Source organism: Cibotium barometz, chromosome 9, assembly GCF_041138505.1.
Source record: "Cibotium barometz isolate CiBa-2024 chromosome 9, ASM4113850v1, whole genome shotgun sequence".
NCBI classification, from domain to species: domain Eukaryota; kingdom Viridiplantae; phylum Streptophyta; class Polypodiopsida; order Cyatheales; family Cibotiaceae; genus Cibotium; species Cibotium barometz.
The window spans coordinates 6,397,825-6,413,641 of NC_141054.1; the positions used below are offsets into that span (position 1 = coordinate 6,397,825).

The 15,817-nt window shown below is 44.2% G+C and overlaps 1 protein-coding gene across 4 annotated transcripts in view; it reads right to left on the minus strand.

The window, feature by feature from the left end:
- Positions 1 to 15,817, minus strand: part of LOC147635195 (ribonuclease E/G-like protein, chloroplastic) — a 79,240-nt gene that overhangs the window by 47,575 nt on the left and 15,848 nt on the right. For 3 of the 4 annotated variants that reach the window (XR_015266611.1, XM_086802404.1, XM_086802405.1), the window contains 3 exons: positions 5,613 to 5,737; positions 361 to 505; positions 202 to 274 (listed from right to left, as the gene is read on the minus strand). Coding sequence is in view for 2 of the 4 variants with exons in the window: in XM_086802404.1 (XP_086658530.1) it covers positions 202 to 274; positions 361 to 505; positions 5,613 to 5,737 (343 nt within the window). In the remaining 2 variants the exon portion in view is untranslated. The remainder of the gene's footprint in view (positions 1 to 201; positions 275 to 360; positions 506 to 5,612; positions 5,738 to 15,817) is intronic. The other variant, XR_015266612.1, reaches the window with a different exon arrangement.

The following is a 15,817-nucleotide window of genomic DNA, read 5'->3' on the forward strand; positions in this document are numbered from 1 at the left end:
AAAACCATGTGCCAAAAAAACATTCCAAAAACTCACTCCGTGCCTGGGTACTGTAGCAAAGAAGTCTGACAATTTCATCTCTTAGAACCAAGATGAACCCTCAATACCAAACAAACGCCTGATTCAAGACAATCTCAAGTAGAGCAATGCTTGCAACGTCATCTCAAAACCGGCAAGCTTTCAAAGGTGACATGTACTAACCATCTTCATCCATATCAATAAAGTCTATGACAATAATACCACCAATGTCTCTTAACCTTAACTCAACAGCAATCTGTACATCACCACAAATAAAGAGCCCTACGTTAGAAAGTCAGACCTACAACCTTTTCCAACATGACTAAAAACCCGTGCAAGTACCTGTCGTGCGGCAGCAAGGTTTGCTTCAAGAATGGCAGCGGATTTCATACTTTTTCCAAGCATACCAGCACCACCATTTACATCTATGGATACTAATGCTTCAGTCTCTTCTATAACTAAGTAAGCACCATTAGGTAGCTGCACCCTATAAGACAGCAAGAAAGCCACAATCGAATTACCAGAAAGCCATGTACCTTCACAAGAATGGAATATATCCAACATTACAAATTGAGAAAATAATTGCACTTATTTGAAAAAAACAAACAAACAAAGAAAACACTAGAAAAAGTCTGTAAAAAATATCAGAACCAAAGGAAAAAAAATTTCAGAAATTCAAAATTCAATTGTTAGAGTAACTACTTAAACAAGAACTCAGCAAGTTATCAAGAAAACTAGGCTATTAAAAATGAATATATATATATATATATATATATATATATATATATAAACATCTACCAAAGACCCAAAGGATCTATGAGACCAAGAAGATGTTACATATGATCCATGTGTGAACTGGATTTCAGAACACCAAAAAAGACAGGGCCTGCGTACTACCCTGTGTGTACAATGTAATAACAGACATGGAGAGCTCAACTGTCCATGGCAGATTAGAGCACCAAGACGTCCACCTCTCGTGGTGGTGCCTCCCTACGGTGTCATAGGATGTCTTGAACCTGGGGCTGATGGGTGGAAGGTATGTATCTCTGAGGGCGAGGGCAAGGGCGTCTGGCTCTCTGCAAAGAACCCGATCTCTAATGAATCTGCTTGTGTGAGTAGCCAAGACCTCCTGGGATTGATCACGGGGGACCGATCTGCCAAATGTATCCCATATGCTCTATGTAGCTAGTTAGTGCCTGGTTAAGTACTCATCGCAGCTATATCTGCTGCTGGGGGCTGAAAAAATCTGTGATGGAGGCCTGAGTGAAGTCCTGTTGTCCTCTCCTCTGTGTTTATATACGGTCACACCAGTGTCTCTCGATGTTGCCCATCTTCAGTAGGTACATCCCCAAGCATCTATGATCACTATAGTGCATCACCAGAGCAAGAAGGCCAAAGCCATCTCTGAAAAGGCAATGAAACCTCCCTCATATCTCATGATACATTGGGCATCTAAACAAGTAATGTTCCTTAACTCTCTCCCTCCGGTCAAGACATAGCCTGCATATCCTAGCCTCCCATGGGATGCCCTCAGCCCGCCCTGTCTCTATCCTGAGTGGGTGTGAAGATACCCTCATCTGGCACTTTTACTTGTGCAAAGACAAGAAAACATACAAAATTGGAAAGTTATTACTCTATTGTAAAAATATTCACGATAGTGTAAGATATCCTTATAACATCTAACATGCATACTCAGGATCAAGAAATTTATCATAAATATCAACTTCGAAACCTATATCAGATTGAGATATTTTAAGATCCAAGAAGGAACAACAACCTCCACTAAATTTAAGAGCAACCTCACAAGATTCACAAGCATAATTTCCACCACCAAAAGAGTCAAGATCTTCACATATGAATTGATGAAAATCTTAAATGACAGGTCTTCTATGCACGTCTCACTTGGCATAGTCTATGCATTTAATAATAGGACACATGTCAAAGGCAAGTAAGTGTTCCATAAATTCAAATTCATATGAGAAAAGCTAGAAGTTTGCAAGGAACACAACAGAATTAGAATCCAAAGGGACTCCAATTGTTTGCCAAAAAACAATCCCCAAGGGATATAAATAGGTTACCTACTAAGCTAGAAGTTTGCAAGGAATGCAACAGAATGAGCATTGACTACCCAAAGGGACTCCAATTGTTCGCCAAAAAACAGTCCCCAAGGGATATAAATAGGTTAGCTCTACTAAGACTTCTAGCCAATAAGGGACATCTTCAAGTGGTGTATCTCCAGCCACTTAACTCTGCATCATATTTCTTGGTCTTAAGCTAAGAAAAACAAAAAGAATGAGCTGATTTTTTAACTTGCAAAGCTCAGCATCTGCCCTTCTCAAGTCTATACCCAAATGCCTGACCTCAAAGCTCTTTTATACACTTTGTGTCATATCTACTTCGTGCACATGTTTTTTTCGACTGATAGAAGATTCAATTCTTGGGGAATAAAACAGCACACCTCATTAACATTGGCATAAGTGCAAAAATTTTAAGAATTAGAATAGTCACACACTGTTTTAGACCATGTCTGCCTGAAGGCTAAAGATCCTAGGTCAAAAAAGGGCAATGTTACCACACCCCTCTTTTTTAGCAGGGATGCTACCACCCAACGGGGTCCTAAAAAAAGGTTTCTTGTTACACTTGAAAGATCATCAACAATAGCACACAATAAAGTTTCTCTAGTTGCTTGCTAGAATCAATACTCAACTCTTTCTCACACAAAGAGCCTTTCATGCAGCCACACAATAGTCAATATTGTAACAATATGCACGTATAGATATGATATTTTCTCTCATGAATGTACGCACATTGTGGACACACACACACAAATTATACTTATACAGAATGGATAGCAATCTCTCTCTCTCTCTCTCTCTCTCTCTCTCTCCACTTTACCTCCTCCTCATTTAAAAAAAGGCTATGTGGCATGCATGCATGGAAAGTTGGGAGTGTGTTGTGGGGGGGGAGAGAGAGAGAGAGAGAGAGAGAGAGTAGTGGTGCTCTCAAATTTACCTCTTCCTTAATTTCACTACAAGAGAGAGGAAAAGGGATATTTGGGCACACGTTGAGAGAGAGAGAGAGAGAGAGAGAGAGAGAGAGAGAGAGCGATTTCAATCTAATGTGTGTCAACGTTTCAACATATGGATGTGTAAAGACTATTTCATCAAAGTTAAAATTTAAAAAGTTTTTAAGAACCTTATGAAAGATAATTTATACTTTTTGAGTTTTCTATCATTTTCAAATATTTTACTTGTCTTTACAAATGTCAAATCCTCCCAATCTAAAGTCCCAATGGGTCTATGAGACCAAAGAAATACAATGCTATTCATGGTATGTCTCATGATGGAAAAAAATACAAAACTGAATACAGAGCTACCCTAAACTAAACAAGCAAGTATACAAGCAACCAACCAACCAACCAACAAGCGCAAATCACCATTATTAACAAAATCAGAAAGAGAAAACAAATAACTAAACAACAATATATGTATTGGAAAAGACCAAAAAATCACAAAACAAAAATACTTTCATTAATAGCCATTGGGTATACACACCCTCAAAAGACATCATCATAAAAAACCGCCATTGGTCACCAATTGGACCAAAATTCTTGGAGAATTTGCATCACCACTAACGTGATGGAAAAATTTACCTTTATAAGATTGAAATATACTCAACCTTACAAATTGAGAAAATAATTGCACTTATACAGGATCCAATCAATTTGTTAGTCAAGCGTATGCAAATGATTCCTTCTTCTTTCCCACGAACACACAACATGATGTCAATGCAATCATGAATGCGTTGAAGCTCTATGGATTAGCTGCTGGATTGAAGGATAGTTTTACCAAGTCGAAGCTGTTGCCTCTTAAAGAATGTGCCTGGCATTCCATTCTTTGGCCAAGTTTCATATTGCCTCCAGACCAAATAGTATGGCATCTTGGATATCCTACTGGATGAAAAGAGTCTCAAGCAACAAAGGCCATGGGTTATGGATAAGCTGAATCATAAGATTGAGTATTGGAAACTATCAACATGGCCATTGCATGTACCATTGCATATTGTCCAATCCATCATCACGGCCTATGTTCAGTTCCACTTGCCTCTTGTGCCTTGGTCAAATAAGGATATTAACAATTTCATGTCGGATGTCCAAAGCTTTAGAATGTTTATGGCAGACAAAAACACATAGAAAGGCCATCAGACTGGTCAAAAAAGAACTTGTATGCACTCCCAAAATGCATGGAGGCCTGAATATGCTACCATGTCATTACAAGAAAGGCAACTCTACTTCTTGAATTCCTTCACCAAAAGCAACCTTGGACTTTGATGCTGGCACGTTTGATTTGGACAATGAAAACAAACGCTTTTGGGGATAGGATAGTTTCCCATCAAGACATCATATTTGGAAGATTTGAAGGCCGGCTTGTGAGCTACCCTTATTCCACCAAGCTTATACATGACTGGCAAATGCTTCTTTGTCATCTTTCTTGGACGGGCAGACCCCCAGATAGAGGCAACTCTTTGTAAAAAGAAAGTATTCATTGGAGTAGGGCTTTTCAGCATTCATTGGCTGCACTCCAAAAAAGCATACTTCCTCTCCAACTTTGGTGTATGCTCAGTTGATGATGTTGATGATCAAGGCAATGTATTTCTTTTTCCACAGGCTATCAGAAGATATAATCTGGTTATGCATCACACGCATGTATGCCATGAAGTAATTTCTATATTGCATGATTTTAAGCCGATGCCTTCACTTGAGGACAAGGAAAGATTAAGAGACTAGAAATTTGATAGGCAACTTCCAGGTTACTCTCCTTTCTCTTTCTATCACCTCACGGTAGCTAGAGATTATAAAATTTTTCTCCCTCAACCTTGGATACAAACACATGCAAATCAGTTGTGGCATGTAAACAAACCTCTTCGCTGGTGGAACGCCGCTTTGACTTCAGTTTGGAAGAGCAAATTGCCTCTCGAACGATTTTTCTTGTCGAGATGCATTGTAGGTGCATTCCAAGTGGCACCTTCTTAGCTAAAGGAAACATTGCACCCGCCTCTTGCAAGAGGTGTTTTCGTCGCTAAGAAACATTTATTCACTTGTTATGGTGATTCCCTTCTTCTCAAGCTCTCCTAGACAAACAAGCTCTCACGGCACTTGAGATTGTGATTTTCCAACAACAACTTTGAGAAATTCTTCTGGATGTTCGGCCGCCTTTCTTCGCCTTTGCCAAATTACACGGTTTTCCTTTACTAGACTAGATACTGGGCTTTGTGGACAACCTACCATGCATGAAATCAGTTGATTTTCTACCATGATGAGATCATATGCTTTCCTGTTTTTAGGAGGTCTCTTTACCTTTCACTCCGAGATTCTTTTGACCTCGGAGACCTTTCCTCTCAACAACTGGAAGTCTTTTACCACTATTTCAGATATCTGAGTAGTAGTTGTCCCACATTGGGACAGCTATGAATGTAACATACAATCCTTAATGAAGCAGTGGTTTCAAAAAAAAAGTGTGTGTGTTCTATTTATATTAATTTAAGATAATATAGATTGACTATTAAGAACAAACGCAATAAAGATGAACACACACCTTTCGTTTAGAAGTCTGTCAATCTCAGCTTCAAGGTTGAACACATCAAAGATTGGCATTGTTCCAGTGTAAAGCTCAACACGGTTTAGGAGCTGTGGGGCAACCTCTTGAAGATAGGAAGTTACCTGCACAATCAATTATCAGCACATCCATTAAGAGAAGCGAACAAATTTTGAAATACAACATAATATAGCCAACCACATTACCACTTTTTTTAAGGAGCCTTCTATTATGTATAATAAAACATAAGTAATTCAAGGCAAACTCCTTGAAAAATAATCCCAAGTCAATCAAGAAACTAGAAGTGCCAAATGAAGACGGGCACATAGACGTCTATACATATAGGAAGAAGCTACTATCCCAAATACTCAAAAAAACATTTGTCACCAGCTTGGACATTTCCCAGTATGAAAGGGGTCTGGTGGACACAAAGGCATCTAAATATAAGCTTTGGGAATGGGAAATTATCCTCGAATACAAAGGATCACACTCCTAAAATTTAGGAGTTACTATTTTTGGCCCAACTCTGATGGCAATTCTGTACGAATCATTACATCTAGAATTGAGCAAATACCAAGAGTTGCCAAAGTACCTATGACAAATGGGCTACCAATTGGGATATATTTAGAGAGAAAGTTTGAGACAAGTCGCCTCACACTTGTTAGAAAGTGGATCAAAGTGAGACAAGTGGCCTCACACTTATCACTTCAGCTATTGTGTGGCTCTCCACTTGTCATTATAGCCTTCTGTTGCCATTTTAGCTCAAGGGAGGCCCAAATCTATACATTGGAGCCTCTCTCTTCATTTAGGTAGGCTCTACTACTGCAAACTAGCCTCTACCATTTTGGCAACTCCTCTCTATTCTTGGTGGTTCTCTACTCCAAGATTATGGCTCTCTACCGCCATTACAGACTGCCCTATTGATGGCTGCTCTCTTTCTCTCTCTCTTGAAGGCTGCCCCTAAAGTATACGGCTTTTGGAGTCTGTTTTGAAGGCTTCCATTGCGAAGAAACATTGAAGGCAAGGGTATTTAATCATTTTATTATGATTTTCCAGCACTGTACTTGTTGTACCAACCACCATACCGGCTGTACACAAGCCATTGTACTGGCTGTACCAGCCCTTGTACCTATTATACCAACTGCTATACTTGTTGTACCAACCCTTGTACTTATTGTACCAGCCATTGTACATGTTGTACCAACTCTATTGCATGAAGACCTGTGTTTTTTGGGAAAGAATCAATACCCACACAGAGGAATATGGTTTGTATTGTTGGCTCGGCATTTCTATAGCCTGAGTATTGACTGAATCTTATGGTTGCCTCATGTTGGGCTGTGTTATGGCATTTGTATATGGATAATCTAGCATCTCCCGTTGGGAGAGTAAGGCCCTCAAAGCTTGTACATGATATTTTCTCCTTGGGTAATAAAATCCTCCAAAGGGGGGGGGGGGGGGGGGGGGTTGTTCACCCCATTCCAGCCTCTATGTGTTGTTAGTTGTGCACATCTCTCTTTTATAGCTTCGTGGATTAAGTGGCATATGTTTAAGGTTGTGGCCAATACCCTTGTATCTTTGCAAGGAGAAAATGGTATGTTTTCTCGAGTGTGTTTCAAGAAAGCATTGATAAGCTTGGTCTACATGGCTACTATATGGTTTCTTATGACCTTCCACGGAAGGGATATGATGTGTTACTCTATGGAAGCGATTGTTATTTGAACTATGGACCACGTTCATGAATTATTTGGATGTCTCTATGGAGATTTTTGTCTTGGACGAGATTTATATAGATATTGGGCCTTACAAGCAATTTCTATGGACGAATCTATCGAAGTTTATAGAGAAAAAATATTTGGATACCTCATGGATATGCTGCTTTTATGGATTTTTCTATCAACAACTATGATCGAAAAGACTTCATAGTTTGGTGAGTTCATTTGAATTGTGTTGTACATGATTTTCTCACTATGTCTCTGCATTGGACTGGCATCCATGGCTATTGGTTTATGCTTATGCATGGGATTGATGCCTGTCATGTGATACTGTGGACACGATCTTCCATTGGGACTTGACGTATTCATGCTTGGAATGTCATGTTTTGGATTAGATGTTCCACTGGCACTTGATGTATTCACACCCGGAATATCTCGTGGACTTGGCTTTCTACTGGGACTTGTGCCGATGTGTACATGCCCGGAAACGCTTGGAGGATTGCCTCTCCACTGGGTCTAGCGTGTGAGGGCAAAGGGACGGAAGGACCATATATACGAGAGATCAGAGTAAAACCACACGGCATGAAATATGTGAGTGAATATATATAAAAAGGTGAGTGCAGATATGTACAACAGCCCTCATATGAGAGGTGACTGAGCAAAAAGAAGACTAGTGCTGAAGCAGAGAAGGACGAAGCACGGTCAATGACGAAGGCTTGCGTCGATGTGTGGCAAAGCACTCCGAGGTGATAGTGGCAGCGGAAAAAGGTAACGTCGATGACGATGATGGTGGTGCAGTCTCTAATGACACGGGTGCTGCGTACCTAGAGCAGAGAGGGCTGTCGTCCCAAGTGGTGCAAGCTCTGGTGACACGGGTGCTGCGTACTTGAAGCAGAGAGGGCTGCTGTCCCGATGTAGCAGAGGGGGCTGCCATCCCAATGTAGCAGAGAGGGCTGTTGTCCCGAAGTAGCAGAGAGGGCTGCTGTCCCGAAGTAGAGAGGGTTGCTGTCCCAAGGGCTGTGCCAAAACACACAAGATATGCTAGATGTGAGCCCTAATGTACGTGCTGAAGAAGGCTGAGATAAACGCTGATATAAACCCTGACGTAAGCTTGATGTAAGCGCAGAGGTGGGCTGATGTATAGTGCTGATGTATGCTGCAGAAAAACGCAGATATCTGCTGAAGCAAAAACACTGATGCAAGCTGATGTATAAATGCTGATGTATGCTCTGATGTAGGCGCTGACAAGTGTTGAAGTAAAACGCAGATGTGAGCAGAAGAAGGCCTGATGTAAGCGCCAAGAAAATAGCCTGATGTTGGCTGATGTAAGCCCTGCAGAAGGCGGCCTGGACCAACAGAGGAAAACGCAGATATGAGCCTCTACTTGTAGGTGGCTAGGTGGTACCTGATATGGCGATGAAGTGGAACATGGATGATGCGGTATGGGCAATGCTATTTATAGTAAAGGGGGGTGCTGGTCGGTCACCATAAAGGTGTAGGCCAGCAGCCAAGACAAAAAACCCAAAAATATTAAATGTAAAATAACCAAAAAGTCCCTTTTTAGGGCTGGAAAAGTGTTCACATAGCACCTCGTGTACTTTCCTAGAAACGTCAACGCCTGGAGGATTGGCTTTCCATTGGATCTACTTGCCTGGAAACATCCTTTGGTATAGCTTCATGAACGGGGACTTGGTTGGTTAAGTACATGTGTGTATTCATGTAAGGCCAATTGGTTGTCACCTAGTCCATGATATGTGATGGAGGAAGAGTACTCTCGAGACTTGTGCCTGAGCACTCTTTCTATACATTGTTTGGCATGTCGTTCTCATATAGTGGTTGTTTGGTATGTCGTTCTCATATAGTGATTCTACGGTGCATACTTGAGTTTGGATATGGAGTTTCCTTGTGGACATCCTTTGGTTATGGACATCCATCGGTTATGGAGCTTCTTTATGGACAGGTGGACTTCCTTTGGATTATGGATCTTCTCCATGCATTATTGGACTTCCTTATGGAAGTATGGTATACAGGTTCATGGTATACATGTCATGGATTCTTGGACTTTTTTTCTAGGAATTTGGATCTATCCTCAAGTGTATGAATTATGTTTGTGGCTCCCTTTTACTGGGATGGATTATTCTTTTTGGCTCCCTTTATTTGGGATGCATTGGACTTATGGAACTCATGGTTATCTCATGGATTGAGGATTTCTCTCTAAATTTCTAGAGCTGGCCGAAATGCCTATAAACTATGTGTAGCAATAAATGCTTATGGAGCACCAGGCTATCTATGCTTGGGACAAGTGATTGTTTTATCTTATTACTTGAGCCCACCTCTCATCCGAGGTGAGTGGTCAGAGTACAAACACGAGGTGCAACTAGTAGAGTGGACATGATACCTGGTTGGCAGGGGACTTATGTCTATGCCAAGGGTCATGTGGATTGGCACCTGTTTGTGTGCCTTGAGCTTATTTGTTACTAGATTATACGGTGGCATGGATCTTATGGATTATGGATTTGGCATGTTCGGAGACATGGTTGGCTCTTGTGCCCGTATCTAGTATGTTCTCTATGGAGAGACGGTTGGCTTTTATGACCATGTCCAATGTATATTCATGGATATTGGTTATTGAGACACAGTTGGCTTATATCTTGGATATATGGCTTAAAGCTTAAAGTTGCGGGCAACTTTTAAGAAGCTGGGGAGAATGTCACCAACTTGGACATTTCCTAGTATGAAAGGGATCTGGTGGACTCCAAGACGTCTAAATATTTGGAAAGTACAAGCTTTGGGAATGGGGGATTATCCTCGAATACAAAGGCTCGCACTCCGAGTTGCTATTTTTTGCCCAACTCTAATGGAAATTCTGTTCGCATCATTACATCTAGAAGTGAGCAAATACCAAGAGTTGCCAAAGTACATATGACAAATGGGCTACCAATTGGCATATTTTTAGAGATAAAGTTTATGGAACGACCCATCTCTTAGATTGGGACATGTGGCAAGAAAGTGGATCAAAGTGAGACAAGTGGCCTCACACTTATCACTTCAACTATTGTGTGGCTCTCCACTTGTCATTATAGCCTTCTCTTGCCATTTTAGCTAAAGGGAGGCCCAAATCTATAAATTGGAGCCCTCTCTTAATTTAGGTGTCACGTGCATCCCGCACTTGGATGCCACGTAGACATTCTGTACAGAAGGTGCAGGACCTGGGATGGTGAACTGGTCCCATGTGAGCCCAGTCCGGGACGAGTCAGCCAGGGATCCATCTCAGTCGTCCGAGGTCAGGTGTGCATTGTCCTGCACATGAGTCCAAGGTCAGGTGTGCATTGTCCTGCACATGAAGCAGTGCCAGTCCGCGCTGTGAGTCTCCCTCTGGAATGATGTCAGATGTGCTGTGTATCTGGTTTGCAACTGGATGCCAGGCCTCTGTAGGCATGTAGGTTGCATGTAGAGATGGGGCCAGCCCATAGGGCTACCCCAGTGTAGGTGTTTGCATTGGCATAATTAGTATGGGCATGGGGGAGGCATAGAACCACCCCCAAGGGGCCAGGAGGGCCCAAGACTATGCCCACCAGCCAAGGCAAGGGCTGGAGGGGCAGTCGGCCAGCTCCAGACCCTCTGGACAGGCAGCCGACAGAGGGTATAAGCCCTGGACAGAAGGCGGCCAGGTGTGGGGGGCAGTCCCACACCTATGCGTTGAATGCCCAGCAGCCAGGAGGCTGTCCAGGGGTCATGCGCAGGCTGGACAGGCTCCAAACAGGTGTGAAAAACACTTTATTAAAGTGTGAACACATTTAAGTGCAAGACTCAGTCGTGGGTCTTCAGTAAACCAGCCGACTGCATGTTTTGGGAAGTATAAAAGCCCAGCCCATAGTTTCATTAGAAGCATCTCACAATTCACCAAGAGCCTCAAGCATTCAAGGGCCAGGACAGCCAAGGGTTTGCTAAAGCTAAGGGGTGAAGGACTGAAGGTCAAGGGCAGGTTTTCCAGCCAAGAAAAGGTCAAGTACTTTGTATTTGTTTTCAGATTTACATCATTCTAATAAAGCAAATACACCATCCGTGGTGGGGGCCCTACAGAGGGTAATTGGGACCCAATACTGTGTCCTCTCCATCTCCCCTTTCTCTCTCTATTTTTCTGCACATCGTCTTTCAGTTTGTGCGTTAATTCCGTCGCGAAAAGAGTGCTGTTTTCTGAGTTTTGAAGTACCGATCCTTCTCCGAAGCTTCCGCATATTACAGTGGTATCAGAGCCTACTTCAAGGACGAAGATTCAGCAAAGAAAACCAGAAAATTTTTCGCTCGTGTGGTTGGTTTTTAGACGCCGGTGGACTACCCCTTTCGGAGTGACTCCTGTCCCTCGAAGGACGGTTGGTTTTTAGCCTCCGGAAGCCTCCGGAAGTCTCCCACACAGACAGTGGATGGTCAGATTGCGTTCCGGAAAGGAATTGCAGATTCCCGCTATGGCGAGCTTTGGCGACGAGAGAGAACCAGAACCATGGGACCAGAGTGCACCAGGCAGCCCAGCTAGGGCACCCGGCTTGAGTGTACAAGACATGTTCCAGCAGATGATGCGAGCAATCGCAGACCAGACAACCAAGTTGGACGAGCAGAAGGCGCGGATTTTGGCTCTGGAGGAGCGTTCTCGCTCTCCAGTGTCGCGTTTTCCATCTCCTCCTCCCTCTCCTTCCGTACCCCAGATACCAGATCCTCGTCACAGGGACCCTCTCGAGGGGTCACAGCCGCAGTCAAGCTCCTTGCTTGAGAGGCAGATACGGGCATTGGAGATTCGACAACGAGAAGACGAAGCCATGCGACGAGTGGAACACGAGCGTTACCTCCAAGCTTTGGACGCCAGATTGACACCGGCGGCGCCCTCGAATCATTTTCCCGAGAAAATGAACTTCAGTAAGTATAATGGTAAACTCGATCCCACTACTCTGTATTCATGGTTACATCAATTTGAAGCTTACTTTGCCGCAGTTAGGAAATCAGATATTGACAAAGTGATCTTAGCCAGTTGGTATTTGGAAGGTGAGGCCATTCCTTGGTGGACTCAGTGGGCTCATGCCCACACCAGATCAGGTATGGCAGCTTATGGGTGGGACGAGTTCGTCCGTGACCTTAAGCAGCGGTTTTTACCGCCCCACTACCTTGAGCGACTCGAAGACGAGTTCAGGGGAGCGCGTCAGAACGCGCAACCAGTCCTTCAGTTTGCCAATAGAATTTCGACCTTGTGTCTACAATTAGGCTTATCTGATGCGGACAAGAAAGGGCAGTTTTTGTATGGCCTGGACACGCAAATCCAATGGGAGGTGCGTATGTTTAGACCAGCCACCTTTGAGGACGCACTCTCGCTTGCGCAGAGTGCAGAAATGAAACACAATGGTGGCAAGCCCAAGACTTCCCAGCCGGCTTCTCCCAAGGCTAACGCCTCGGGGGGCAAAAGCCAGAACCAGACGGGGTCTTCCCCAGGACAGAGCCCGGGAGCCTCTGGCTCCAAGAACTCGAACAATGCGTCTAAGCTTACTCCAGACCAGAAAGCGGAGGCAGGCAAGACAGGTGGCAAGTTGAGTGCTGAGGAGCTTGCTCAGTACAGGAAGGAGGGTAGATGTTACTTTTGTCACACAAAAGGACATACTTCTCGGGATTGTCCGAAGAAGCCTCCAAAGCCCGCCGCCGCCTCCACAGCTTCCGTGGTGAGCACAGCTCCCACACAGACCCCAGCGGCGACCCCTAGTTCTTCAAACCCCGGTGCTTCAGTAGGAGCAATTATTAGCCGGGAGCTCGAAGATAAGCAGAAGGGCGCCCATGACCAGGAGTATGAGCGCAACGAATTGCTCAAGTCCTTTGGCTACATAGGTGGCCAGAGAGTCGTTGTCTTGTTTGACAGCGGCAGCACGGAGGATGTGATCACGGAAGAGGCCGCTAGGCGTGCCCGCTTCGAGCTCACTCCGGTGGACAAACAAGTTGAGGGTTTTAGCACAGGTATGACTACGAGCGTCAAGTATGAAGCTCTAGGTGCTAAATTAGTCATTCAGGGCATAGAGTTTGTGCGTGACTTTATGGTTGCCCCTCTTGTAGGAGCAGACATAATTTTGGGTATCCAGTGGTTTCACAAGTTCCTTCCTGATGTCAAGTGGGACAAGCACACGTTCCAGATTGATCGGAATGTGTCAAACACCCCTGTGACCATTAAGTGTGAGCCAGGTATTCCAAACTTTCCGCTCATAAGCCACTTGCAGGCTAAGCGAGCAGTCAGGAAAGGCGCACAGTGTGCGATGATTTACATCCAGACCGCCCAGACGGTGGCCAGTGCTTCCGAGAAGTACTCGGCTCTCCACGAAAAGTTCCAGAAGATTTTTCTTCGGGACAGTCTCCCTCCCCAGCTTCCCCCGTCCAGACCGGAGGATCACAAGATTGACCTCCTCCCAGGCTCGGAACCCCCGAGCAAGTTTCCGTATCGCCTTTCTAAGGCAATGGAATCGGAGTTGGACCGCCAACTCCAAGAATTGTTGCAAGCTGGCTTCATCCGCCCCAGCGTGTCGCCGTTTGCAGCACCGATCTTATTTGTCAAGAAGAAAGATGGGTCTTCTCGGTTGTGTGTCGATTATCGTGCACTCAACAAGCTGACTATCAAGAGCAGATTCCCGATGCCTCGAATTGACTATATTCTGGAGAGGCTGAATGGAGCTAAGGTGTTCTCTAAATTGGATTTAAAGAGTGGGTACCACCAGGTTCGGATTGTTGAGGGGGACATCCCCAAGACAGCTTTCCGTACAGAACGGGCCCACTATGAATTTGTGGTTATGCCATTTGGATTGACGAACGCCCCAGCTACATTTAACCGCATGATGATGCGTATTTTCCGGGAGTTGATTGGAGTGTGTGTGTTCATCTTTTTGGACGACATACTCATATTTTCAGCTACAGTTGAGCAGCATGACATTGATGTGGAGAAAGTCCTTAAGTTGCTGGAAAGCAACGAGCTCTATATCAATGAAAAGAAGTCAGAATTTTATCTGTTCCAGGTACATTACTTGGGATATATAATCAGTGCCGAAGGCATTCGACTTGATCCGGCTAAAGTGGCCGAGATTGTGAACTGGGAAGTACCTCAGACTGCTTATGACATTAGATCATTTGTGGGTATATGCCAGGCATATTCCACCCACATTGATAAGTTTTCTGATCTCTCGGCAGACCTCACCGATCTGCTAAAGGGAGTGAAAACAAGGAGGCAAAAGATTCGAATGACTCCACGAGCGTTGGAGGCATTCCAGAACCTCAAGGTGGCTTTGTCAGAAGCGCCTTGTTTAGCCCTTGCCTCGTGGGACGAACCATTTCAGGTGATCACCGATGCGAGTAACATCGCAATTGGCGGTGTATTGCAACAGAATGGTCATCCAGTAGCTTACATGTCTCGTAAGTTACTGCCCGCCGAAAAGAATTACTCAGTCTACGATCGTGAACTCCTAGCAGTCATTCAGGCCTTGAAACATTGGAAACATTTCTTGTATGGCCGTGACTTCGAGGTTCGCACTGACCATCAGGCATTGCGCTGGATTCAGACGATGCCCAGTGCACAGTGGAGTGATCGACAGCACCGCTGGAGTCAGATATTCCAGCAGTTTGGTGGCATGATTGAGTACCTTCCAGGAAAGGCCAATCCAGTGGCCGATGCTTTGAGCAGGAAGGGACAAGTATCTGCGATTCAGACCACTAGACTGGACCTTGTTGGTACAGGACTAGAAGACATGAAGCACACGTACGCGGATTCCGAGGAATTCGGTACACAGTGGGAACAGGCATTGGATGCCACAGGACCATGCCATTTTCTGATACGCGATGGTTGGCTTTACTACAAAGGCCGACTGTGCGTCATGAAATCATTCCGGGCAGCTCTTCTCCATGATGCCCATGACGCCATTACAGGTGGTCATAGGGGCATGAATTCGACTCTGGAGAAGTTAGAACGGCAATACTATTGGCCAAAGATGAGGCGTGATGTGTTTACTTATGTACAACGCTGTGACATTTGTCAAAAGGTGAAAGCTCCTCGTGGAAAGAAGATAGGGTTGTTACAGCCTTTGCCAATTCCTGAGGGTCCTTTCCAAGACATTTCGATGGACTTTGTCACAAATCTGCCTCCCAGTCCGAGTAAGCGTAATACACAGTGTTTGACTATTGTTGACAGGTTCAGCAAATTTGTGATGCTTATTCCTTGCAGGGCCAATGTGACCGCCGAAGATGTTGCCCAGCTTTTTATTCGGCATTGGTACCCGATTGGTGGGATTCCTAGGACCATAGTGTCAGACCGAGATGCCAAGTTTACCAGTCATTTTTGGAGGGCATTGTTTGATAATTTTGGTACTAAGTTGAATTTTTCCAGTGCATTCCACCCACAGACAGATGGCCAGACAGAGATATACAACCAGTTGGCCTTTGATGTGCTGAAGTGTTATGTCCACGATCAGCAAGGTAAGTGGG